The 27998-nt window shown below is 37.0% G+C and overlaps 1 protein-coding gene across 1 annotated transcript; it reads left to right on the top strand.

Moving 5' to 3' along the window:
* The first annotated feature begins 4928 nt into the window (after positions 1-4928).
* LOC110919616 (FK506-binding protein 5-like) lies at positions 4929-27996 on the top strand. The gene is made up of 3 exons (XM_022163886.1): positions 4929-4993; positions 25602-26022; positions 27904-27996. The coding sequence occupies exons 1-3, from the start codon at positions 4929-4931 to the stop codon at positions 27994-27996; spliced, it is 579 nt and encodes a 192-aa protein (XP_022019578.1).
* Positions 27997-27998: the final 2 nt, after the last annotated feature.

Below are 27998 nucleotides of genomic sequence, written 5' to 3' on the forward strand. Positions count from 1 at the left end.
GCTTATTGGGCCTGTCCAATAAGCTGTTCCAGTCGTCTATAAATACCCTTAGAGCGATCTCATTTGTAACGGTTCCTGATTTTCGTACCGAGGTGCTGCCGGATCGAAAACAGGTTGTACTCATCGTCAAATCAATAGAAAAGGAGTTTAAAGTGATATACTAGCTATTCCTACGTCATTTACTTGTTTTCCGCACCTGTACTTGACGAAAACACCTCTGAACGACTCGTTCGGGTCGCCAAACGATCTTACAGATATTATAAATGGAATGTTCTTTTATGAAGGGAAATTTAAATTAATTTTAGTAAACTGGTTGGGATTCACATATGATAAGCAAATTCTTCTATAAATGTAAAGAATTGTTAAAAATTAATACATATAATACTATTTCTAAGGATTCGATTGGAGTCAAATGGCTGTTGTTCGTTGCCGGTAACTAGGGTCGTCTAATGCTGAAGTCGGTAAGGTACTACGTTTACCCTTTTGTCCATCGTTCTTGCAAGTTGACTGAGTAATACACGGTATGTCGCGAGAGTGTTGCAGAAGTGATCGCACTTCGGGGTCTAAGGCGTCAACACGCTAAGTTCCAGCAAACAACGATAAGTGAGGAAAGTATAGTCCAATCATTTGACGCTGAGCCATCCAACTCAGGGACGTTCGTACTAGCTCCTAACATTCTACACAGTTCGCTTGGCGTTCAGATGTGTGATCAGGTGATACTCGATAGCATCAAGATTCGTAAGGATTCAGAAAGGGGTGGAAAGATCATGTTCGTCTAGGAGACAATCACTGCTATGACTCCTATAGACTGCTGAGTTCTAACATAACATCAATTAACAAAACGGAACCCCTCTCACACTCGTTAAGCCTCACTGGGACTCACATGCACGCCACATTATTATTATGTGTGCACCCATAATAATAAGGCAATTTGCATGCTTATCTCAATGCCTCTTAACTCGCGCTAAAAGGTTCCCCGAATTCAAGCAATAAAACAGGTGACACCACAACATAGATCATGTAAGTTCAAGAAGAGTCGCACTCTCAAAACACGTAACGTGGGTTGTTATCATATATGTTCATACTGTTATACCAAGTGTGCATTCACATGTGATGTTATCTAATAGCAAATACTAGAGATACTGTGCAATAATAAACAAGAGTCGAACCTTGCAGTCTGGAGCTGGGTGTCATGGTCGATTTCAGATCTGTTCGGTTGTAGTCTGGTTTTATAAAAATGTTTTAAAACCAAGTTCACTATAACCAGTGGCTCTGATACCAAACTGTCACACCCCCAAAATACCAACTAGGGAAAGTCCCTGTTAGGCGTGTGACGTACCAACGACGAGCCACCAATTACCTTGAACCCATACAAGTTTCAAAATAAAAATCCTCTATTATTAATGAGGAATACCATTAACAAGTTTAAATGAAAACCAACATGTTCAGCGGAAGCAAATAGTAAACCAATGTTAAACTGTTTCAAAAACCAAAGTATGATATCAATAGTTCAATCACTCGAATCTCTCCAGTCGACCCATGACCACTCCAGCTACTCCAGACAGCAAGTTCCAATGCAACAGCTAACGACCTACAAGCATGCAAACAAGTGTGTCAGACTACGCTGGTGAGTTCAAAGTTTTGTTACCGAGTTAGTTACCAGATGCATGTATAAAACAGTTTAACAATTTGATTTGATGTTGTTATTAACTCGATTACCGTATGTGGCGACTAGATGTGAATGCCCAACCCCAATGCCTCTAATTAGGCATTGGTCAAGTGGTCAAGGTATCAAACAACCTTGAAAAGATGTAATGGGTCTTACATAATACGATGTGAATGCCCAACCCCAATGCCTCTATTCAGGCATTGGTCAAGTGGTCCAGGTAATTAGTTCACGCCCGTCCTTTCGGCCCGGTGTGAGGGTGCCAAACCTAATAGCGCTATCAACTAAATACCTCGTTGCTTCTTCAGCAACACGGTAGATGTATGGGGTCTTACATGATTTATACTGTGTTCAATAACCAACATCCCAAATAAACAGTTTACCCAGTATTCCCTTCAGAAACGTTTACCAGATGTCCCAAACCACCAGGACGCATGCTTAGAAAAGAGCAGTGAACTCACCTTTGGTTTGCTCGGTAAGACTAATTACTTGTTTAACAGTCAGTCATAAACGTCCTAACACAGTTACCGACAACAATCAGTTTTGAATGCACATACACTAGATATTTCATGCACATATAACACACATATTATCATACGTACTATACCCGTTAGACCATTCAATGAAATCAGCGACATACATCATAATATCACATAGTCACGTATTATATATTTGAGTCTTATATATTTCACATAATTCGTCGCGTCTCACACTAACACTTACTAAGTCGTTACATACACCCATTAAATTGTGCAGCCCAATGGAACAGGCCCAAAACAACACACAATGACTACGTCATCCCCAACATCGACAGAACTATTAGATTGATCAAAATAACAATCATTTATCATGCCAATTCACAATTATACAATAGTTGAGGTTTTCATAGCAATATTACTGATCAACATGGATCCTAATAATTCTCAATATAATCAAAACACCCTTGTACTCAATCCACATTCTAACAGTTACTGAACTATAACCCTCATAATTACCATATTAGTATTACAACTGTAACGACCACTTGGGCCCAACAGACATACAAGGCCCAATGCAAACCCAATCCAGAAATCTGGTGCAGTCCTGTGCGTGGCCCTAACCAATAAATCCCAATAACTCTTTAATTCATTCAATCACTTATTAACCGAAACAATATATATGAAATCAGTCAAAGTGTTCGGTCATCATGTGTGGCCCAGTAATAACATCCAATGTTCACATCGATACAGCCCACCAATAACAACCTTGATCATGGCACTTCTAAGCCAATAAATAATTCTCCTAATGACCCAAGATAATGGCTCAGTTGTTACTAAATCATATCATTATCGAAGATTCTATAGTCAAGTAATTCAGATCATAACAACCTCATGCATAATTACCTATTAAATTCACTAACCATTTTAATATGAATCTTAGGGCATTAATCAGATTGCTTACAACATACTAACTCATGTAAATCATCAAACATATATAGTCCATACTAACAGTTAGTCACCACGTATATATATACTTTCATGAAAACAAAAAGAATCAGAATTTACAAAAAATGCAATCGATCCGAGATGAACATACACTGATAGAGAGACATTGAGACGAGGAGGCATTGCTACCGTTGCAGCCGGAATCGGGGTGTCGGAGGCCGTCATTTGCCGTCGTTCTTCATCGTCGCTCCATGGTGTCGTCGTTTTAGCCGCCTCCGAGCCACCGGAACTTAACAACCCGAACCAAAACATGGATGACCCGGCCGAGAACGACCTAGTGATGCGGGAATTCGATTCACCTTGAAGCCAAGATCGCATGACGTCCGTAGGCTCTTGTTCTCTTTTTATTTTTTATTTTTTATTTTTTTTTATCGTAGAAAGAGAGGAAGGGAGAGATGCAGGAACCACGTTTGTAAATTTAGGGTTTGAGGATTAACAAGTTATAGGGCATGCAAATATGTAACTAAATACGATGACTGATGTTGGGCGGTTTGTGCATGCCTTGGGCCGAAAGGATGGGGCTTGGGCTGATCAAAATCAAGGAAGCAAAAGGAATTTGGCTTGTAACACAATGCCGTAACTGGTTGTTTACAAAGACAAAGAGATTGAAAGATAAATGTTGTTCAAAATTACAAAGTTGCTGTTCACGTTTACTAATATATTATATCTCATATATATATAATTTCTGTCTTCTTTTTTTTTTCAATAAAAAATCAACTAATATAAGAATATAATGATCATGCTCTAGTTCGGGACTTTCGAGTTATATGAGTGGGTTGATTCGACAAGTGAGGCATGGGCTACGGTTCGAGTCAGTTTCAAAAGGATAAGGATTTAGTTTCTAGTTAATCGCTTGAATAGTATGAACTTAAAATATAATTTAGTTAAATAAAATTAACTCGTCAACTAGAATAAGTAAAAGGTTCGATCTATAAATACGAAAAAGAACGGTTCGAACCTCGAAATTACGAGTTGTCACAGTAAAGGTTACAAAATGTTACAAAACATGAACATAAAAGTTGGGTTTTACCGATTTCATAGTGAAAGGTATGAAGTGCAGTTTAGTTTAGATATAACATAAAGATTGATTTATGCAATTTAGTCTATACAAAATATTACAAGTTTAATGTAGAACAAATAAATTCGCCCACAAACCCACATTTATGAATTCGCTTACCCCTCCTATTAGAGCTCTCTTCTATTCTATATGAAAACTTCAAGTGCACAAGAAGGAACATATGTAGTTTGTAATTAGAGGTGTTGAATGATCTTACTTAGGGTCTGTTTGGTACGGGGTAATGGAATGAATGGGGAAATGGAATGGACGAGGTAATGGAATAGATGAAGTAATGGAATTGATTATTACCATTCCATGTGTTGTTTGGTTACCATGTGAGAATGGAATGAACCATTACTTTTTGTTGTTTGGTATGCGGGAAAAGGAAGGAATAAAATCAGATGGTGATGGTCAGTGATGGGCGATGATGGTGGGTGGTGATAGGTGGCAGTTGTAGCGGCGGTGGAGACGGCGGCGAGTGGAGACGGCGACGGGTGGTGACAACGGTGGTGGTGGTGGGTGACGGTGAAGGTGGGTGGCAGAGGTGGTCAGAGGTGGCAGTGGTGGCGATGTTGGTGGCAGGTGGTAGTGGTGGTGGTGGTTGATAGCGATGACGGAGGTGGGTGGCGACGGCGGCGGTGATCGGAGGTGGCAGCGACGATGGTGGTGGCGATGATCGAAGGTGAGTGGTGGCGGTGATCGGAGGTGGGTGGCGGCAAAGATGGTGGCGGGTGACGGTGGTGGCGGTTGGCGGATGGCTGCGGTGGCGGGTGGCGGCGAAGGAGGGTGACGACGGCGGATGACAATGGTGGTGGGTGGCGGCAAAGGTAGTGAGTTGTGATGTTGTTAATGAAGAGTGAAGAAGGAATGGAATGGAAAAAAACAGGGGGGAGGGATGAAATGATTTTGAGGGAATGGAATGCATTTTGGAATGGGCGATTCCATTCCATCGACCAATCAAACACTCTTTTCTTCATTCCTTCTCAATGATCCATTCCATTCCACCTCTCATTACTACATACCAAACGCTACCTTATAGTTATATTTACGTTGCAATAGTTTCTTGAAATTTCACGAAAACTTCGTAAAAATACTGTGAAGACTACAAAAATACTATAATGATTGCATTATGTTAAATTAAGATTATCAATCTTTTTGGAGCATAATTATGTATTCTACATTGTAATTTTATCTTTAAGCTAATCACATATTATAAGTGCTCTAAAGATGTTATTACATCTTTTAAATATTAATTATGAACCAACTACACTTTTTTCACTTAACGTTTAATTTTTATTAAAAACATGTCTTTAACCAATGGTTTAGTCTAAACAAAACACAGGTCTAAAACATATTGGAAAAGACACCCATAGATTTCAATGATGGACAACGCACCTCATTCATTGTTATGGTTAAATTTATATGAGTTTAACAAACACAAATGAAATAAGTACAAGTTAAAACTTTTCACTTTGTTCTTCAATCAAAACCTCCTCCCAAACACATGATATATGTTTTTAACAATTACCCACATTTACAATACCCAAATAAGTTAAAAAAACATTATTATAAAACTTTTAAAACATTTAACAAAATCTAAACATTTAATGGAAATTGATTATCTTATTTAAAAGGGAATATACCACATAATAGTAATAAAGTTTTAGAATTGTTCCAATTAGGTCACTGATAAAATTTATTGTTCCAATTAGATCATTCTACTTTATTTTGGTGTTCTAATACTAGATATTTTACCTGAATAGCAGGTCATAGTCCTACATGACATTTATTTAACTTTTTTTTAACATGATATATAAAAGAAAATATAATAAATCAACACAAAGTATAAATCCAAAACAATCTATATCACGCAAATATAATAGGAGATAAACACCCAAAAATTACGAGATAAATAATTTACAATGTAGATTTACTCATGTACTGTTTTCCAAATATGATTTACATAAATGATCCGTGAGGATAAATAGAATATTTTCTTAAGAATATGCGAGTAAAAAGACATGCACTCAAATCAGGTTTGAGCATTATTTATCATGATAGTGAAAAAACATTATTTACAAAAGCACTATTTTTTTCCAAACTATTTTTCATGATTTTATAAAAATTTTGATAACTTTTTAGAGATTTTGAAAAAAATCACTTTTTTTTTAATTTTTTTCGCATTTTTTTTAACTTTTCTACAATTTTTAAATTTTTTTTTAAACCTATTTGGCATTTATGTGACATGTCAACAAATTTTTTAAATAAAAAACCTAAATAAATGCCATGTAGGATGGATGACCTTCTATTTAGGTAAAATATCTAGGATTGAAACATCAAATGAAACTTGAATGACCTAATTTGTCACACCCCAACCGATGGCGGAATCATCGGGGCGCGGCACTATGCGAATCAGATTGCTCAAGAGAATCCATAACAACTATATTGCAACAGTATTTAATGTGTTCATTATCTCATACTAATAAACCATACAATCACATAAGGTATCACAGATTTCTTGTCCTCTCGAACAATAAAAATCTGACAACATAGATTTTAGGTGAGTTTCTAGACTTCCTAGCTTGATTTGATGTAGACTGCTACTAAACCTGCAACATACGTTAAAACAACGTCAATACAAGATTATTGGCGAGTACACAAGTTTTGATAGAGTAGCGTAAAAATAGTTAAAAGTGTTGCGAATTACCAAATACATAAACGGGATACCTCAACATACATGCAAAAAGACAGATACTGTAACACCCGTTCTTATAAACCAAAGTTTAACGTATATTTTACCAAAACAATCATGTAATTAAGATTACATATACATCGGAAATACGGCTTATTAAAACCTTTTAACTATTTACAGTTTAGAACATAACGTGATTAAGTTCGTCATTTAAAAGTAACAACGAAATGTCGTGCGGAAGCTTATTTTGTGACAACCCTCACAATCCCAGGTATCCGTACAATTAATTAATAATTAATTTATGCTTAATGACTGTGCTTGATTACAATTGTGATTAAAATGCTTTCTGTTTTCTGAAACATACATACTCATGCATCACATTTTATACTGTCACTCTATTTATTTACACACAAACATTAGTGACAAACTTGATGCACAAAAGCACAGTTAGCACACTAAATGGATAACCCAGAAACATGCTGACAGTGCCAGCACCTAGACAGACATTGTTTTTGAGACCATTATGAGCCAGGAATAGAATACTACACTAGTAGGGAGTGTAGGGAGGTGAGGACCATAAAACTGCGTCACTAGGTGATAGTTATAGTGCCCGGAAGTGTCTAAAACATACTTAAAGTGCAGAATTCTGCACTAAATACCAAAATTCAGCATTTAACAATGCTAGTAAAGTGCAAAAACTTGGCAAAATAGTCCTAGACACTTTCCAAAGTGTTGGGAATTTAATGTGTTACTAAAAGTAATATAAAAGACACTCTAAAGCTTTATTTAGCACTTTAACGGATCAACATCCAACCGAACAACCGGACTTTACCCGGAACATAAAAATATTGCCAAACACATTGTTTTAACTTTTCTGAGCTAGTTAGGGTCCCCAAACACCGTAACACACCGTATATTATATAACACACACTAACACACTAACAATATCATTAGAACTTAACCAAATTAGTAACTAGATCATTACAACCCAACCCCCTACCCCCCCCCACTCGACGGTCACCATAGGGTGACCCTCCCTTGCCTTTTTTTAATTATTTTATTGGTTTATGTTGTGGTTAAAGAAGCATATTACACAATGGATTATGTTGAAACATGGTTTATAAATTTGCACCTAAAGAACTTGATCTCTTTCATTTCAACATCACACAAACACAAGCTCTCCTTCCCTCTTCCCTCACTTACGGCCGCCACCACCATCCATCACTACCACCACCATCAAGTCTTGTTCAAGTATTCTACATACACACAAAGGTGCAAGAGGTCCAACAAGTAAGCTTGGTGCACTCGGAAGCTCAAGGACCGCCCTAGTTTTCTTTTATCCACCACTTTTACGCTTTGTTTTTCCCCTAGCCTTGTGCTAGTAGTAAGTGCTACAAATCTTCATCTTGTTCTTGTTTTTAGTGGTTAATAGTTGAATGAATGATAAAATGTTAAGAAACTCTAAAGAACTTAAACTAGTCTTGAACATAAAGGATGAAGAGTGGATAAAGAGATGAAGTAGTGTTAAATGATGTTGAAATCATGTTGATCTTGTGTTGTTATGCTTAATATATGTTGTTTGTTAGTAGAAGTAAGATGGTTCATCACCTAGACTTGCTAGATCATGTTTAAGAACATGAACTAGCAAGATGTAAAGGTTAAAGCTATGAAGGATGATGAAACCATCCACACATGAACTTACTTGAATAAATATAAGTTTTCTTGAAAAATAAAGTTATAAACTTGTAGATCTAAAGATCTATGAGTGGGTTTTCGAAAGAACCAAGTGAAAAATACTAGTTTTGTTAAAACCCAGATCTTGTATGAACTAAACACATTTTTAGTGGGTAAACAAGTGTAGGAACACTTGTGTAGAAAGAAAATTCCACAAAAAATATTGTGGAAATCATGACTAGAAGTTGTGAAAACACACATTCTTTAAAAATAAAGTTTTTAAGAAACTAATCATATTTTTCAAGATAACAAGACCTACTATGTATGTTAGTAATTTGCTACATATTTTTACAAACTTTCAAGTTCATGAGTTTATGATTTAGGCTTATTTTTGTCATGATTAGTGATTAAAGATTGTATATTGTTGATTGTTGATTGTTTGAATGATTTTACAAAAGAAAATCATATGCTAAAAAGCATGGACACCTCCATTTACAGAGGAAACTCTGGCGAAATTTTTCTAGAATTACAACACTTAGAAATATTTTTCTAACAAGCGTTTACAAATATATATTTTTAACTTGGTTTTCAAAATAAACTTCGCCATGATTTTTTTACAAAAATACCAAGTGCCGGAGGTTGATTTTCGTAAATAAAATTTGATAAATATATATTTAGAATATATATTTTTATAATAAAACGCTTGTGTGATTGTTTGTTTATTGTGTGCACTAGATATATTATTTTTAGGGTAAAAATAATATAACTTATGATATCATGAAACTACGACTCCAAAATAATACCAACGCTCTCACAAAATAAATATTTGAGTTACACAAGTATTGTTACAACGCGACACGCTAAAACGTAACTTATGTAGTATTTCTGAAAAATACTCTTATATGTATATTTTTATAAGTATTATTTTGGAAAAGGAATGAAGTAAAATATAATATTTTGGGGGAAAAATATATATATTTTGGAATTTAAAACATTTTAGACAAGTGATTTAAAATATATTTTTCAAGTGAGACTTAAAAATATATTTTCGGAATTATAACGTGTACATGTATAAAAACCCCCATCCTTGGGAAGGAAATATACTTATAGAATAATTTAGAAGTGTGAACACGAAATAGTTACCTAACTATTTTACCAAAAACGTTAAACCCTAAGCCAAGGCACAACCATCCGTCTAATAGGCATTAGTACGTGTAGGTCGTCACGCAGCAGATAGAGTTGGAGATTGACGTTTCTGGATACGCACTTCTATGAGTTCATGTCCCCCTTTTCTCTTTACTGTTTTCAGTTTTATACTTCGGGGGTGAAATACATGCGACAATTATTACAAACATTTATATACATGGTATGGTTAGCGTAGGGAGGGTTTATACTACTAGATCATGTGAGGGGTGGGCACAACACTTGAGGCCATTAATCCTCGTTGTTAGGACCGAGGGACACAAGAGTGATAGATCTATTTGGGTGTAGCGAGCCCACACCCGTGAGGCCGGGGCGGCCCATAGAGGTGACTGTGTCTTCCAGCCGAAACCCGGTAACAAATTTGCTAGGTTGGAGTTTCCCTGCACTTTCTCACACATACCAGTGGCTTTGCAACCTATTGGTGATCTCTTTTTCCTTATTGCTACATACCAGGGACTTCTATACATACTTTAAAGGTTTATACATACTCACTTTTACATGAACTAGCTCAACTTTTTGTTGATTTTTCAAACTTCATGTATTTCAGGAAATTAGTGGATCTGGCAAGGTATGCAATCTCGTCAAGCTGCGTAGGAATAATGACGTCATCCGAGTTTAGGAAGTGTGACCTTTGCCTGGACGGGTTACAAGTCTTAAACTGTGTTTTTCATTCATGTATTTCGTTATGTCGTTGAACATGTTTTCTTTATGTCATGGTTGTATTCGGTTTTATGTGTTGACTTTTTAAAACAATGTTGTCGTGTTTACTTTAAAAACTTGATGAATGGATGAACATCATGTGTTTTATTTTCATATAGCATGGTTATGATAATTTCTATGGTATTAAGAAGTCACACCAAATAAACCCACGTTTTCGCAAAAGCCAGGGTGTGACATATTTCTTGATCGTGTTCAGTTCTTCATTGTGCTTGATCGTCCTCCGGTGCTAAAATTTTACCTGAAACTCATAAAACACGAGTTGGATTAGTCATACGTAACTTAGAACGTATTTAAACGGGTTCGCAATGCATCAACGGTTAAAATAAACGGTTTTCGCGAAACTGACACCCACTCGCGTAGCACCACGGCCTGGGGCCTTCCCCGTCGCGCTACGCCACGGCCTATTTTCATCAGATTGTTGTTTGCTGGTGCTGCATATTCCCAGCATAACCCGATTTCACGGAAACGAGCATAACTCTCTCGTTTTTAATCCGTTTTACCCGATTCTTTTTCCTACGCGTCCGTAATTTAATTCTCCATCTAATGGAGTTAAAATCCAACATCTGGATTAACAAAATTTCTGACTTTTAGGTCTTCGACTTATTACCCTTTTTTACCAAATTTTTTCCCGTTCGTGATATTATCAAACAAACATGTTTATTTGATCTATAAACTCATGAGATTCATCATTTCAATATTGACTATCATATTAGGTTCGAATCACGCGTTCCTTACGCATTCTTAACCTGTTTCGCTCATATGCTTATTTTGACCCGTTAAGGGTAATTAAGCCTATTTTAAGCATGAATCTCTTTCACTCACATCAAGCATTATACTACCACATTTCTTGTCATATAATCTTTTTTTCACAACTATATTTCTGTTGTATTAAGTGTGGAAATTCCTAAAATCCGAGTTTTACCCCTCGAATCATTATTTTACGGCAAGGACTATTATAGAGTCAAATGACTAAGGGTTCACATCTTTCGCTTTTGTATACTCATTCTAAGTGTTTAATTAGGCATACTACTCTTTTCCGAACAACCTTTATGGGTCGTTCGCTCGATTTAGCTTACAAGGGCATTTTGGTCCATTTAGTCCTTTCATTAATATAAAGGACTTTTAAAAGCATTTTTGACCCAAAAGCCCTGTTTTAAACTATGCATTTGATTCAAAAGTCATTATGTTTTCAAAACACAACGAACATCATATGAATCATTCGGTTTGCTGATTAAAGTAACCAAATGTCTATATGACTGCATTTAACTATCAAGGAACCTCTAGTTCCTATTGAGTAGTTAATCTATATTATACATACCTGGCTCGGATCAATATTTATATTGACCCATTTCGATACCTTGCCTTAGTAACCACTAAGTAATAGCGATGTAAGTATCCATTTGATATTTATTTCTGAAATCATACGACTCGACAAACCATTAGTCGATATTATCAAAGGGTGATATTTTCACCCTTTTGACCCGTTTGTTTTAATTGACCGATTATATTGGCGAGATGAAGCTTATTGCCATCTCGCCTACACGACTCGCTCTAGTTTACATCGTGCGGTCGTATTAATTATAAATCACTTCTTAACGCCTTTTGGCCTATCAAGGCTTTCAAAATAAAGTATCTTTCAAAAACAACAATTATTGCCAACGAGTGACCAAATTACAATTTTACCCTTATTGGTTATTATGATTTACCTTATACAGTAACCCTTAAAAGTACATGTTTCATTCGTCATAATATGATCGAATTACCGATTTAACTCATTTTTAGCCATCACTATGGTTTCTTATCATATTTGATTATCTTATTCCGTACGACTACACGCCGGAACACCATATCTCAATTAGGTATTTGTCTTACTCGTGATCAATAAGACAAAGAATATTCCAAAATATATGACTAGTGTAAGCTATACTTACATTGCATCCGAATTATGCTTTTCCTTCATTCTTGATTTGTTTGACCCGCTTCCTTTCCCAAACTTTCACCTAACTTGCCAAGCGTCAAACTATCATTGAAATTGTAAGATGGTTAGGTTAGTCATAATCATTTACGACTATTCCATCCTACGCTCCTTATGTCGAATTTATCATTCGATCATGTACTTGGTTGGTTTGACTTTTTAAAGTCAATCGACTTATCAACTTATTTAATCCACATTTGGTTTATTGAATTTCGCTTAGGCATTTCATCCGAACTCTTAACGAAATCAAATTTTACACAATAACTACTAGGTAACATGATTTCAAGTATCTATATCACAATCTTAACATCAATTCTCTTATATCATACAAAACCCACTTCGTGAGAAGTATGATCTTATACCCAAATTCATGGTTTAATCGAACACCTTCTATTTGTTATCATGCATGTTGATTCTAAGCATAGTTATATCATCAATTTCATCATAACATTAAAACCCACTTATCTAAGTGTGTTAATTCATCAAATCCTTCAATTCATAGCATGTTATATATGATTTTCACTTAGGGTTTCGTTCCTAAGCAAGTATACATCACTAATCTAGCCATAGCTTCTCTAATCCATGCCTAATTTGCGATTAGGATGATTAGCAAATCCGTACAACTTCACCAAACACCAAGATTTTACATACCTTATGATCCTCTTGTTCGGGTGATCATTAATCCACGTTCGGTTGTGAATTTAAGCGTCGTTTGGCCCTCCAATTTGATGAATTTTGGATGAGCTAGGGTTTGGAGCTCTTGCTCCTTCTCCTGGACGATTTCACGCACACACACATACACCAAGTTTGTGTGTTGTGTTTTATTTTTTTCTTTTAATAAACCAAGTTTCCCACTTGGCAATATTAGTCCCTCATGTTTTACCTTGCCCAATTGAAGCTATAACTCACCATTAGTCATTTGATCTCATGCTATCAACTAGGTTAATTATTCCTAGTTACCTTAACGGGTACGGGAAGTTATAACCTGTTATGTTTTAAGTCTCGTTAATTCGGGCCTTTTATAACTTTGTTTTCTCAAAGCATTTATTCTCCTTTTTATTAATTATTAGGCTTATTTTTTAAATCCTAATAAATTTCCGGGTTAATCTTTACCGCTAACGGTATTTTATCCGCTCTTTTGTATTAACAGGGTTTAATTACCAAACCCGTTTTCGGGGTGTTACAAGTCTACCCCCCTTAAAGAGGTTTCGTCCCCGAAACCTTATTTACGTAGTTCATTGGTTTAATCAAACGAACCTAGTTTCGTTTTCAAGGCATCCGTTCCTTTTGGTCAAAAGTTTTCCCTTTTATATTGACGCGTGCGTCTTTCATGTGTAAGGCCTCGAGGGCCATTACTTTCAGCTTGTATCCATTATCTTTGTTGATTATTTAATTTGGCGGTTAGACTTGTTAGTCCCCGGTTACCTTATACCCCATCACCCGGGTTTACTATATTGCCGTCATTAGCCTTTTGCGTGTTTATGATTTCATATCTTGCAACTCACGTTATAACGTGGTTATATTTTGTATCACCTTTGTGACCGTGATCACATCACGTCATGTTTAAGTTTATGTCGTCTTTTCTTATCGAAAATCTTTCTTTCGAATGCATTGCTTTGCACCCATCGGTGTTAAGATCTAAATTCTTTGATATTAATCATTTTCCGAATTCGTCTCATAATATTCATATTTGCTAAAACGTTGTTTCTTACTAAAACTAAATTTTAGTTTAACGTTTTTCCTTTTTAACTAAGTCAATTACTCATATCAAGGAAATTGACAACCCATAATTTGTTCCCTTCCGTTCTAATTTTACGCGAGGGATCGTAGCAAGTTCCCTCGCTTTCTCCAATTGACCCGTAGGTTCTTTCACTCAGCCTCGTAGGCTATTCCTTTATATTTTCACCTTTTTACCTTATTAAGGTGAGACATCAACAATTCATTTCTTTCTATTTGTGACCCGAAGGTCTTTTTGGTCCTGCAGACCTTAGCATCATTTATAATCTCGTAGGGTATGATAATCCCGTAGATCATCCTTTATTCAAGTCTTTGTATATATATTTATATACGTATATGGCATTAAGGCACCCTTTTACGTTCAAAATCATTTATTTTCGCCCTGGGTATTTCCTTTGACCTTGACCGTAATCTAAGGCTACATTCGTTTTCTTTCGGACAAATTTTCTGACTTATGACTTCTCGCGTCATTTATGCGTCGGTTCATCTTATGCTCACCACTATCCAGTTTACATATATTTGTATTTGATTATGTCCCATTACCGGGCTTATTATTCTTTTGCTTTTAACACTACCATTATCCCGCTTGCGTTTACTCATGCCGTCCGGCATGATATTTATTCGACCCGTTCAACTTTAAAATACTTGAACATAACTTATTCAAAATTTCTATTTACATTATCTTGTCGTCTTTTAGTTATGACTCAAAACCCGAGTCTTTTAACTTTCCATCCGAGTTCCCGTTTCTCGGTCTACGCATGTGTTTAGTTCTTACCCATCATCCGGGTGTTTTACCGAAGTCGTTATTATTGCAACCCTCCAGGTACGCATTAAGACCTCACTTCATTTTTATATTTCGACTTTGTCCTCAAGTTTGACGTTTTACCAAAAACGGCCCGTTAAGAGGCATATTTGCATTTTCCGGGTTCGAGTGTAAATACACTCCCTCCCAATGCATATTCTAATCATTTTACATGTTTGCATTCTCTGGGTTCGAGTGTAAGTACACCCCCTCCCAGTGCGTACTTTAATCGTTTTACATGTTTGCATTATCCGGGTTTGAGTGTAAGTACACCCCCTCCCAGTGCGTACTTTAATCGTTTTACATGTTTGCATTCTCTGGGTTCGAGTGTAAGTACACCCCCTCCCAGTGCGTACTCTAATCATTTTACATGTTTCTTCGTCCCTTCACTCGGGCTCATTATCCTAATGTAATACACTTCCGTCACCGGCTGTGCGTTTACATTATTATCAAATATTTTGCTCATTTGATTCAGTTGGGTACTTTTTAATTTGTCCCACTCACCCCGTCCTTACTACATCGGATGTAAGCTTGTCCATCATAAAAAGTTCATGGTGCCACGTGCTCACCACTTACTTGGCCAGAGTAAGTGATCAATACCTGGTATACATGACCTTTTTATAATTTACACATTACACCCCATGTAAGTAATGCCTCTATTTGTTTCTCTTTGAAACAATATCCCGGATAGGTTTTCTATTCGGGTTTTTCCAAGTTTTCAATCTACATATGCAACTTTCAATCTCTACATATTTGTTGCATATTACTATTTATGCAATTAAATTTAAACGTGCACCTGGTAAATGCTTGCCCTAACAGGCTTTCCTTTCCTTACTTATTTGCGATCGTTACGCGATTTAGGTCCTTGATGAGTATGCTCTTCTTGTCATACCTCGGACCATTCCATCATCATATCCACAATTCGTTCAACTCTCGTCATCTTCAGACGCGAGTGTCCTTCAATTAAAACATTCACAAAAGTTAGTAATGTCAACTTTAATAATCGCCCGTATTATAATACAAGGTGTTGGGATTGAACCCTGCCAAAGGAACAGATAATTAAAGCCAAAACTGGATCAGAGCAGTGGATCCAGAATAAGCAGATGTTATGCATACAAGTCTCTCCCCTTGAAAGTGGTTTCAACATCTGCTGACCTCCTATCCGTTGATCATACAAACTGCTGACCTACAACTGCTGATCAAGTCAAAGACTGATGAAGAACTAAAGCTTTGCTGCTCAATCTACTGCCTTGTTTCAAGCACTGCTGATCATGACAAGTACTACTGGGATCATAGCAGTGGAAGGAAGCAGCAGTTGTTTATTTACTTTATGTAATGTTTTGTAACATCAGTAGTTAGCATAGCAGTGTTTGTATAGGTCAGATGTTAAGAGTTTGTTAGGAGGTTAGATGTCACTTTCATGGTGACGTCAGCTTAGATGCTCAGTGGTTTGTTGCGTGCCTATAAATAGAACAGTGCTCTGTACTGTTCTATTAGCTCTTCACCGTCTTCTTCCTGCACGAACAAATTACTGAGCTCGGGCTGAGGGGGAGTTTGTAAGCATACATGTAAGTGTAATCAAAGTTTGAAATAAATTTAAGCATTTGATTCTCTGTTGAAAATGTATGTTTGAAAGCATTTCTCCTGTTTGATTGTGAAAAGTTTGCTTCCATTTAATTTCCGCTACACTACTCTTTCATTGCTCATCTTAATTCAAACACAAATCACAATCAATCCAAACTTAGATCCTAACAATTGGTATCAGAGCTTGGACAGTCAAATTTGATTTAACAATCATTTTGACATAAATAGTTCAGCTCACAATCGTTGATACTGATAGTTTGTTCGTTTCATTGAAAAACAAAGCAAGGTTTAATCACCATTAAAGTTGATTAATCAGTGCCTGTAAAACAACCAGGATGACGTCACAATCACAAGATGATAAAAATAACATTGGCTCTCTTTTCAAACCACCCATGCTTAAACGTAATGAATACAACATCTGGGAGAGAAGGATGGGTCACATCCTTGCTCAACAGAACACTGGATGTTGGAGGTCTGTTGTTTTTGGTCCTCATGTTCCTATGATGCCAAGTGCTGAGGATGCAAAGAAGTTCGTTCCTAAACCAACTGAAAACTATACTGAAACTGATTTTCAAAAGTTCGAACTCGATGCCAAAGCATTTAGCATCATAGCATCTGCATTACCAAATGAAATATATGCTGGGCTGTTACATTGTAACAGTGCCAAAGAATTATGGGATGCATTGAAGGAACAATTTGGGGGGATGGAAGAGGTCATTGAAAACAACAGGGAAATTCTGACTCAGCAGTATGAAACATTTGTCACATCAAGGGTGAATCATTAACCCAACAATTTGAACGTTTCAGCTGTCTCATTAGTGAACTAAGGCTTGTTAAAGTTACATTTCCAAATGCAACTCAAAATAGCAGGTTCCTTAGATCACTACCTGAAAAATGGGACACAATTGCTTTTGTCACCAGGAATTCAGCTGAGTTCAAAGCTCTGACCCTAACCCAACTCCATGGTAGACTTCTGACCTATGAAAGGGAGTTAAACCAGAAAAGGAAGTTGCAAGAGTCTGGAAAAGTTGCTGATGACTATTCATTTGGCAGCACAACTCTTTTTGGTCAGGAAGAATCTGGTAGCGGTAGTAAGGATCAGAGTTATGATCATTTTATTGACATAACTGCTGGTGGAAATTTCAAAAACTCTGATTCTCACTCTGCAAGTTATACTTTCATTGCAAATTGTGAAAACCAGATGTCAGATAACTTGTGCTTTGAACTCAATGATTTGCAACATTTTGATCCCACTGACTTAGAAGAAATGGACATTTTGCATCAATTGGCTTTGCTTAGTGTTAGAACAAGCAAATTCTACAAAAGAACAGGGAGAAAATTCCCAGGGCTTCATGGGAATTTAAGGGTGGGGTTGGATAAATCAAAAATCAAGTGTTATAAGTGTAATAGGCTTGGTCATTTTGCTAGAGAATGTAGGAGTCAAACCACTGGTCCAATAATCACTCATCCTAGCTCAAACCCTAGACCACAACAACAAAACACTGTGCACTATACCCAATATACCCTGCAAACATGTTAACACTGCTCATTATGCTGCAACCCCTGTGCCTGTGCATTATGTTCAAACCACTGTTCCACAAATTCAGTATGTTCAGGCCCCTGTTCCTCAGGTACAGGTGCAACCTGTTGCACCTCAACAAGCTGCTCAAAGAGTGGCTCAACCAGATCAGCAAAGCTTCTTCACATAAGGCTTTGTTGATTGTAGCAGCATGCCTGATGAACTTGGTGAAGAAAATTTTGCTCTCTACGCTTCCAATGATACTTTTGATGATGAATTTTGTTTGATGGCATTAGAGTCAATACCAGAAGGGGTAGAAACTGAAGGTGAACAGCTAAGTGCTGAAATAGTGGATGAAGTTGCTGAAGCAGTGGTTACCGCAGTTGCTGGTGAACTACTGCTGGGAGAAAATTCAGAAACCCTGATTGAACCACTGTCTGACCCTTGGTCCAAAGAAGACAAAGAGAAAGAAAAGTTGAAGAAAGCTGGTGAGATAGAAGGCAGAGCTGATGAAGAAGGTGATCATCAGTGTAATTGTGCCATGATGGCTGCTCCCAAGGTAACTCCCCAAGTTCTTGAAAAACTGTGTTCAGACAAATGTATTATTGCATTTGCTAACATCAAAGAGGTAAATGAAAACCTTAGGGATAAAGTCTTGTCTGATGAAGTCAAATTTGAAAAGTCATTAAAAGAACTTAGAAACAAATTGGCTGAAAAAGATAAAGAGATCAGCAGTCTAAAAGAAGAGCAGAGCATAACCAAAACTCAACTCCAAACTATGGTAGAAAAATACCAAGTTTGCAAAAAGGAGGTGCAGTCCACCCAGATCACCTGTGAAAAATGGGTGGAATCTTGTAAAGGTTATGAGGTCATGCTTGAAAGACAGATTAAGAGCAATGTAAAATTTGGTGTTGGTTTTAGAAAACATGATGAAATTGAAAACAATGCTTCCAAAGAATCTGTTTAAACCATTGTTGAAGTTATTCCCACAAACAAGGATGGCCAAGAGGTTAATATAACTGACAAACTTGGTAACAAAATCACTTTGGAAAGATCTGTGGGTTCCTCAACTTTTGAGGAGATTGAGAAATATCAATTTAAACCCACATGGTCTGATGAGTGTGACATCCTGGAAAACTTCAAGCCAATGGACTTCACAACCACTGATGGTGTAAAAGCTCCAAAAGCAAAGGTCATTCCTATCAAAGATATCCCAACAGTGGTTCAAAACTCTGTTGCTAAGGAATCTGAGAAAAGAAGAAAAGAGAAAAGATCAAAAACCTGTTTTGTGATTTTTATGAAAAGAGAAACCATCTAAAAAAGACTGTTTTCATCTAAAAGCACATGATCTAAACAAAGCAAGTGTCATTGTACCTGCTGAAAGCTGCACCATCTGTGGTAAAAATAACCACAAAACTAAGGAATGTGTGTATCTCAAAAACTTTGATGAGAAAAAGAAGGAGTACACTGCAAAAACATCCTTAAGTTCATCAACATCATCTGTCAAATTCACAAAGAAGCAACCACTGTTTGTGCCAGTCCAAACAGCTGTCACAAAACAGCTGAACCAAACATCTGTTCAAAGAGATGTTCAAGTGACTGATGCACCTCCTGCCAATCAATTCAGGAGGGGCAAAGGACAACCATCATACCAAAGGATCCCACATGTTTATGAGGCTTACAAAAGGCCCTCTAAACCAAGAGTGAACAGGCATCCTTTTGGTTAACAACAGGTGATTATTCAAGACCCCCAGCAGTGGTTAGAGAAAAACATTCCCAAAAATGTTCAAACCCCTGAGCTAACCACTGTCCATGCATCTGCCACCATCCCAGACACTGTTGAGACCCCATCCAAAGCCTTATTGGCTTTGGAGACCTTAATGAACTAATCCTTTTACTTCATGTGCAGGGGCTTCTGCATGCTTAGACAGTCTTTGGTATGTAGACAGTGGAGGCTCCAGGCACATGACAGGATGTAAAGCCCTACTCAAAGATTTCAAAATCCATGGAGGGGGTGATATATCCTTTAGGAATAATAGTAAAGGGAAAGTTCTGGGTCTGGTACAGTTCAGTCTGGAAATGTAAAATTTGAAAATGTCAATCTGATAGACAATCTGAAATTCAACTTCCTGAGTGTCTCACAAATGAGTGATAAGGGGTATGGGTCATTCTTCACAAAGGAGTGTTGTAGGATTGTTGGACCAGAAATGGTTGAAAAGATTGAAGCAATAATCAAAAATAGCAAAACTAAACTTGTTGCTCAAAGAAGTGGCAATGTTTATGTTGTTGATATGTCAAAAGAGTGTCCCAGAACTGATGCCTGCCTGTTCTCAGCTGCATCAAACAAAGAGACAGAACTATGGCACAGAAGATTGGGGCACACAAATCTTAAGACAATCACTGCCATTTCAAAACAGGGTCTGGTAAGGGGTTTACCTCAAAAACTGTTCACCTGTCCTGAGCATTGTGTTTCCTGTTTAAAAGGAAAGCAACATAAAAGCTCCTACAAATCCATTGATGAGTCCAAAACAACCAAATGTTTGCAAATGCTTCATATGGATTTGTTTGGCCCAGTGAAAGTCATGAGTCTCAAGAAAAAGAGATATTGTTTGGTTATTGTTGATGACTTCTCTAGGTTTACATGGACTTACTTTTTACACTCAAAAGATGAGACTGCAGGCATACTGCAAGACTTTGTGAAACAGGTTGAAAAGCAGTTTGACCTTCCAGTAAAAATCTTTAGAAGTGACAATGGCACAGAGTTCCGAAATAAGGAGTTGGATGATTTCTGTGTGTCAAAAGGAATTGTGAGGCAGTACAACATTCCAAGGACACCAGAACAAAATGAGGTTGTTGAAAGAAAGAATAGAACTTTGATTGAGGCTGCCAGAACCATGCTTGCAGATTCAGGTTTGCCATTAACTTTTTGGGCAGAGGCAGTAAACACTGCTTGTTATGTTCAAGACAGAGTTTTAATCAACCCCAGGCATCAAAAGACTGCTTATGAACTGCAATAAAGCCATTAATCTCATATTTCAAAGTTTTTGGTTGCCCATATTTCATTTTAAACTTAAAAGATTCTATCTCAAAGTTTGCAGCATAAATTGATATGGGATACCACCTAGGATACTCAACCACTGCTAAGGCCTACAAAGTGTTTAATACACGGACCAAAGCAGTGGAGGAGACTTTGAATGTAAAGTTCAATGAACTTTCATCACTTAAAATTCCAGCAAATCTTGCAGATTTGTTTGATCTTTGTTAGTGCATTACGTCTATTGACTTCGTCTTGTATCATGTAATAGGATAGAATAGGATTATCAGTGCCTGAGGTTCGAGAAACAAGTTTTAGTGGATATATGGCTGATTCCGCTCGAAAGTGCAAGGAGCCATTTCGAGGGAAATCAGAAACTTCTGATTCCGCTCGAAAGTGTTCCTTGACCATTTGGACCGCAATCACACTAGTATAAATAGTGCACTTGTTATTTCTTTTGGTACGCGACTTCCGGATTTGTAACGAAGTGCTGCCAAAATCTGTTCAGGTTGTAATTGATGTTAAAATCAATATAAGTGACAGATTTGATAGTATCAAGCTGTTTCCACGTCCGTTTCACTGATTCCGCCTTTGAACCGGATTTAAGGCTCTTCTGATCGACTCAGCCGGGTCAAACAACAATCCTACAAGTGATATCAGAGCACAAGAAGAAGAGTTTTGCTTGATATCATCTATATTCTGACTTCTACACCTTCCTTTTCAATCTGGACAAGTTCCTATGGTCAAAATGGAATGAAAATTTCACCGAACGTGCATAACAGTATAATAACAAAGCCTTGAAAGTTTGAGATCGAAATTCCGACTAAAAATGACTAAAACTGGACAAAACCTAGATTCCGCTCGAACGAACACTTTTAATTCCGCCTGAAACATTCAGTTAATTCCGCTCGAAACAGCTATTCCGCTTGGAGTTTGTGTCTAATTCCGCTCGAGAAAGTGATTTCGCTCGAAAATAATTTTTTGTTTCCTCTCCAAATTGACATCCTAGAGATTCCGCTCGAAAACGAAATACTGATTCCGCTCGAATTGTTATCCAAGAGATTCCGCTTGAGAATTAATTTTTGATTCCGCCTGAACGTGTCAATCTCTGATTTCGCTTGAGAAGTGAATCAGATTCCGCTTCAAAAGTTGTTGCCTCTGTCGACTACGTCTTAATATCAAGTCTCGGTCACGGTGCGGATCCGATCAGGCATGACATCACGAGTGACATCACCTAGGTGACATCACAAGTGATGTCATGATAAAAAAATTACAATGCTTAGCCGTTTAATATTAAAAGCATCAAGAATTGAATGTTCACAAACGACAAAACTCATTGAAGTTGTAAGTGTTAAAATGGCCGGTTGGTGTTGATTGGACCATTAGGAGGTCCAATGGTGTGCTTCCATTCATAGGTCCAATAAGAAGAGATCATGTGAAGACAAAAAGATGGAAGGGTCAACATATGGTGAATCGCTTATACAGCAGTCTTGTCAGATCGCTTTTAAGGCTTCAATATGGATCGCTTATATGGCAACACTCATGGATCGCTTTTGTGTACACTGTCATTACGAGCGGTCCTAGAGTAGTATATATAGGCTTCATTGTCATTTCATTTGTAACAGTTTTCAGATCTGGTACCGAGGTATTGCCGGTTTTCCTTGTGAATGTAAACAGTGTAATATCAATCTACAAGAGGTTTAAAGTGTGATACAAGCTGTGTACGCATCCGTTTCCTTGTTTCCGCCTCTGAAACGGAGTTGAGCTCTTCCGAACGACTCGTTTAGGTCGAAATCCGATCCTACAGCTTGATTTCGCTTGAACTCGTTTGAATCAAAAACGGCTGCATGTGTATTAGCCCAAGTAATAATCGGTCGAATCAACTAAAAGTAATCAACAATGTCAACCCAATGAAAAGTGTATCATGAATTGATGTTGTCGACTCATCATGTACATCAGTGATATATTCAAGAAAGTGGATAACTACAAAGAGTGACCCTTTTAATTCAATCAATACTTCGGCCCATTTATTAACAAGTAGCGGTCCAATTAAAATCAAGATGTTGTATAAGAGTGTCAGTCATTTGAAATCAACATTTAAAACATAATAATCAGCCCAATTAGATTGTTTCATCTTAAATGTTGTCGGGCATGATTAAATAATTCACAAGTATGACTGTTTGCATCTTGAAAGATTAAGTTCATTAATTGATTGATGGTAATTGATAATAATTCATATGATGTACTAAATTGATAGTTCCTAGTTAACGGTGCAATCATAATTGTCGGCCATCATTTGCAAAAATCAAGAAATTGCATATCAACTTTTAAATTGTCGAGATATGTCAATTTGGATGGATTGAAAGTCAAGGTTCATTGCATCAAGGTCATACGGTTCAAAGTAGTTCAATCAAATTGCTTGAAACAGTTCAGGTCGTGTCTTTGTGAACTAGGTCAATTGAGAGTGAACTCAGTCTAGTGGGTCAGGTTGTTTGAAGTTGATCCGGGTCATAGCAGTCCACACAGTCTGTCAACCTTCAGTCCGCACAGAATATTCACCAGTTCGAGTATTATTTTGATTCAGATTATTTGATATTGATTGTACTGATTGTGTTTGTTTGATTATCTGTTCAGGATTACATCATGGCTGAAGAATTCTACAACACGTTTTTCAACGCGTTCACATCCGAATCGTCCGAGATTACAAATGTCACACCAAAGACCGTCACGAAGGCGATCAATGAGAACATCAAGCATGATAACTTTTACGGAACACACTCAAAGCCACCAACTCTGGAAAGCATTGAGGATTATACATGGTGGAAAGAACGGTTTCTTAACTGGGCGAAAGCGTATGCTCATGAAAGCTGGTTTTGCTTAGAATTTGGATACGAACGGCCAAAAGATGATAAAGGCGAAGAACTTTCATTCAAGAAGTTATCCAGAGAAGATAAATCTGAGTTTGCTGCCGAACAGAGAATGATTGCGTTGATCCAATCGGCAATTAGAAATGATATTTTTGCACTGCTTAATCATGATGGGTCATCAAAATCGGTTTGGGAAGCTTTACGAGTTAAAGCTGAGGGTGGTAAACAGATAAAAAAGAACAAAATCCCATTGCTTAAAAAGGAATTTGATCTTTTTGACAGTCTAAAAGGAGAATCAGTGAGGCAAATGATAGAAAGATTTTGTCATCTAAAAATTGAACTCGAAAGATTTAAGATTATAAAAACAAGAGAGGAACTTATCGACAAAGTGATTGAAGCGTTACCACGAGCTGATCAGTGGCAAACGTTTGTTTTTATTTTGAAAAATGATGCCTTATGTGATACGATTTCTCTTGATGCATTGTTTGAAAAGATTGAGAGTCATGATCTGGAGCTACAAAAGCAAAGCAAGATGACTGGTTCTTCACATCAACAGAATGTTGGTCTATACTACAAAGGCAGTGTACCTTCGGAGAAAGGTGTTAGTTCACCAAAGACAGCATTCAGTGGTGAGAAGATGAAAGAACGTCAAACAACCTCATCAAGTTATCATTCTGGATATCATTCATCTTCAAAATCAAGTTCTGATGAAGCTGAAGAAATTTTGTGCAATATTGCTCTCAAATTGAAGAATTCTCCTGCAATGAGTATCAATGCAGCTAAGCAGCAAATGAGTTTCCTTGCATCTGTTCTGGAGTCATATGAAGGTCTTGTAGCTGGTAAAATTGGAAACTTAGAGTTGACCAAAGAAGACTATGACCAAATTGATCCGGAAGAGATGGAGCTCATTGACATTCGTTGGTGTTTGGCAAGTTGCATTCACAGAGCTCAAAGATACATGGAGATTACCGGGAAACAATCATTGGGTGGTCCGTCAACGAAGCTTGGATTCGATAAATCCAAAGTGACCTGCTTCAGATGTAAGCAAAAGGGTCATTTCAAGAGAGAATGTAGAAATTCTGAAGCTGCTGAAACAGAGAGACCTTTCAATGATGATTACTATCGAAAGGCAATATACCACCGAAGCAAAGAAGAGCCAAAATTGATTGAAGATAAATCAAAATCAAGAGCTTGTTTTGTAATTCACGATGATGAAGGTTTTGACTGGAGCTCTATTTGTCCAGAAGAAGATCGTCTGGAGAATGTTCGAAAAACAGCTCATGGCAGGGCTATAACAGAGGAAAGAAAGTTTGTCTTTGTTGCTGAAATTAAAGAGGAAAACAATGAAGAAAAAGAAAAAGTTGAGATAAAAGAGAAAACTCGAGAAGAGATTTTGAGTGAGAAAACTTATCGAGAAAGAAACATTGTTTTCAACAGAATGGATGAGATGCAGGAAGAATATGAGAGTGCTGTTATGAGCAGAAGATGGGAGAAGAAGAGAGAGTGTTATTACAATAGAGAAGGAGAACCAGTTGTTCCAAAGAAAGATATAATCTTTGATGATGTTCTTCTCATAATTCCTTTGAGAGCCGAATACTACAGAAATGTGATCAATGATGACACGTATGCAAAAAGGCATGAAAAGGAGATTAGATATGCTATGACATCGTGTCTGAGAAAAAGGGATGAAGAGAGAATGAAGAAGAGTGTTGAAGAAATGGTGAACAATCTGAGGAAAGTTGCTGAAGAAGTTAACACAGAAGCTGTTGAAGTTGAGGTTGCGAAGGAAATCAAAAGTGAAGAGGTTGTTGAGAATGAAAAGGTTGAGAAAGCTGTTATTGAAGAACAACAGATTGGAGAAGATGAGAAGAAAGAAGAAGAAGAAGTAAAGAATGAGAATGTGGAAGCTGGTGATGCTGGTGATGAAGTCAGTGCTGAAGAAAAGTTGAATGATGCTGATCAGAAGCAGACAGAGACTGCAACAAACACCGAGGTGCCAATCACTGAGGTAAATTCTGATTCTAACATCTTGCCTGAAACTGTTGATCAGTGCAAGAAATGCATGGAACCGTGCAGAGCTTGTACTGAAAAAGATGAGCAATTCAGAACAAGAGATCTTGAATTCACAAAAATTGAAAACATTTTCAAAGAAAAATGCAAAGAAATGCTAGAAAAAGAAAAGGTTTTAAAAGAAAATGATGAAAAACTTTCAGAAAAATGTAAAAAGTTAGAAACAGAAAATGAAGTTTTGAAAGAAAATGTTTCTAAAATGACAGATGAGTGTTCTCAAAAAGAAATTGCTTGTCAAGAAATGAAAAAGGAATATGACTCAATGAAATTAGCATATCACATTACAAAAGAGTCATATGAGAAAGTGAAAGACGAAATGAAATATGCTCAATCTAGAATGAATTATCTTTCTGAAACAACTAAAGAACTTAAACGAATGTATTCTATAAAACAAGATGTTGTTAATTCCTATATTGAGGATGTTGCTAAGCTAAAGCGACAGATTGCTGATTTAGAACAGGATAACAACAAGTTAAAAAGTTGTCACGTGTCGTCATATGTGCTTGAACGAATTTTCAATATAAAACCGGGAGATGGTGAGTCTGAGCAAAACAAGAAAGGCATTGGCTCAGAGTTTCATCAAGTTTCACCACCGGAAAAGTTTGCATTTTATGATGAGGAAAAGGTCGAAAAAGCTTTCAACATGGTAGACCAATTGCCAGACAACATTGACATAACCTATTCCAAATCTGATGATTCTCATGATTCAGAGGTGGTAGGTAAAGTCGTTGAAAGTGTGTTGAAAGAAGAGTCGGTTGATACAGGTAAATCTAAATCACATGATGAAGATGAAGGAAATCTTCATGATGGATATCTGAAGAACACAAAATCAGAGAAAAATTTGAATGATGATTCAAAGGGATTGGTTTATACCATGATTGGATGAGATAAATTATTCTTAGATGTTGTATTCCCGATTCAGAATGTGATTTTAGAAAAGGTTGACAAAGTTTTCAAAATGGTTGAGATTGAGAAGTCTGAAATTTCAAAGTTTGTTGGTAAGAGTCATAAAGGTTCGTATAACAAACCTGGATTCAAGAAGAAAAACATGACGGCTGGGTTGGGTTATAGGAAGAAACAGAATCGAAACAAAAATGAAACGCCAAATTATCAGGCAAAAATGAGTTTTGTTCAAGGAGACAGTTTAGCAAAAGAGAAAGAACTTAAAATTGGACGACAGTCTAATGAAGAGTTTGAGGCACAAAAGAAAAAGCAACAACCACAGGTCAAAGATGTGTCCATGAGAACTTGTTTCAAATGTGATCAAAAAGGACATCTTGCACGCAAGTGTCAAAATCTAAAACCTGTGGATGTTGACAAAAAGAAGATTGATGCTGAGAAACAAAAATCTGAGAATGTGAGACAAAGGTCAACCAGATTTGATTCAAAACAAACTTGGAGGTACAACACAAACAAGTTTGCTTCGAATCAAAATTGGAAATCAAACCGGAAAAGGTTCGATTCAAGACAGACCTGGAATACTCACACACCCAGATTCAGAACAACACAAAGTTGGAAAACCTCAGTTGATATGACAAAACCCCAACAGTTTTTGAAACCAAAAGTTGTTGTTCAAAATCAAAGTGATCAAAAAGAGAAACATTTTTACAAAAGGGGTACTCCAAAAGTTCAGACATGGAGTGTTAAAAAACAAGTGACTTCGGTAAAAGATGAGAAAGTGGAAGTCAAAGTTGAAAAAGTCATTATGAATGATGACAAAGAATTTCCAGCATTGAATGAAAATTATTGTGTTGAAATGCCTAAGGTCCAAAAGACCTGAGCTAAATTGTTCAAGTAATTGAGTTAGTTAAATGTGCAGGTGCTCAACAAAAACAAAGATTGTGAGATTGGAGGTTGGAGCAGCCTGGCACAGCAAGAGGAGGAGATTGGTGCTGGACCCTGGTTTGGTTGAAC

Source organism: Helianthus annuus, chromosome 16 (genome assembly GCF_002127325.2).
Source record: "Helianthus annuus cultivar XRQ/B chromosome 16, HanXRQr2.0-SUNRISE, whole genome shotgun sequence".
Taxonomy (NCBI): Eukaryota; Viridiplantae; Streptophyta; class Magnoliopsida; order Asterales; family Asteraceae; genus Helianthus; species Helianthus annuus.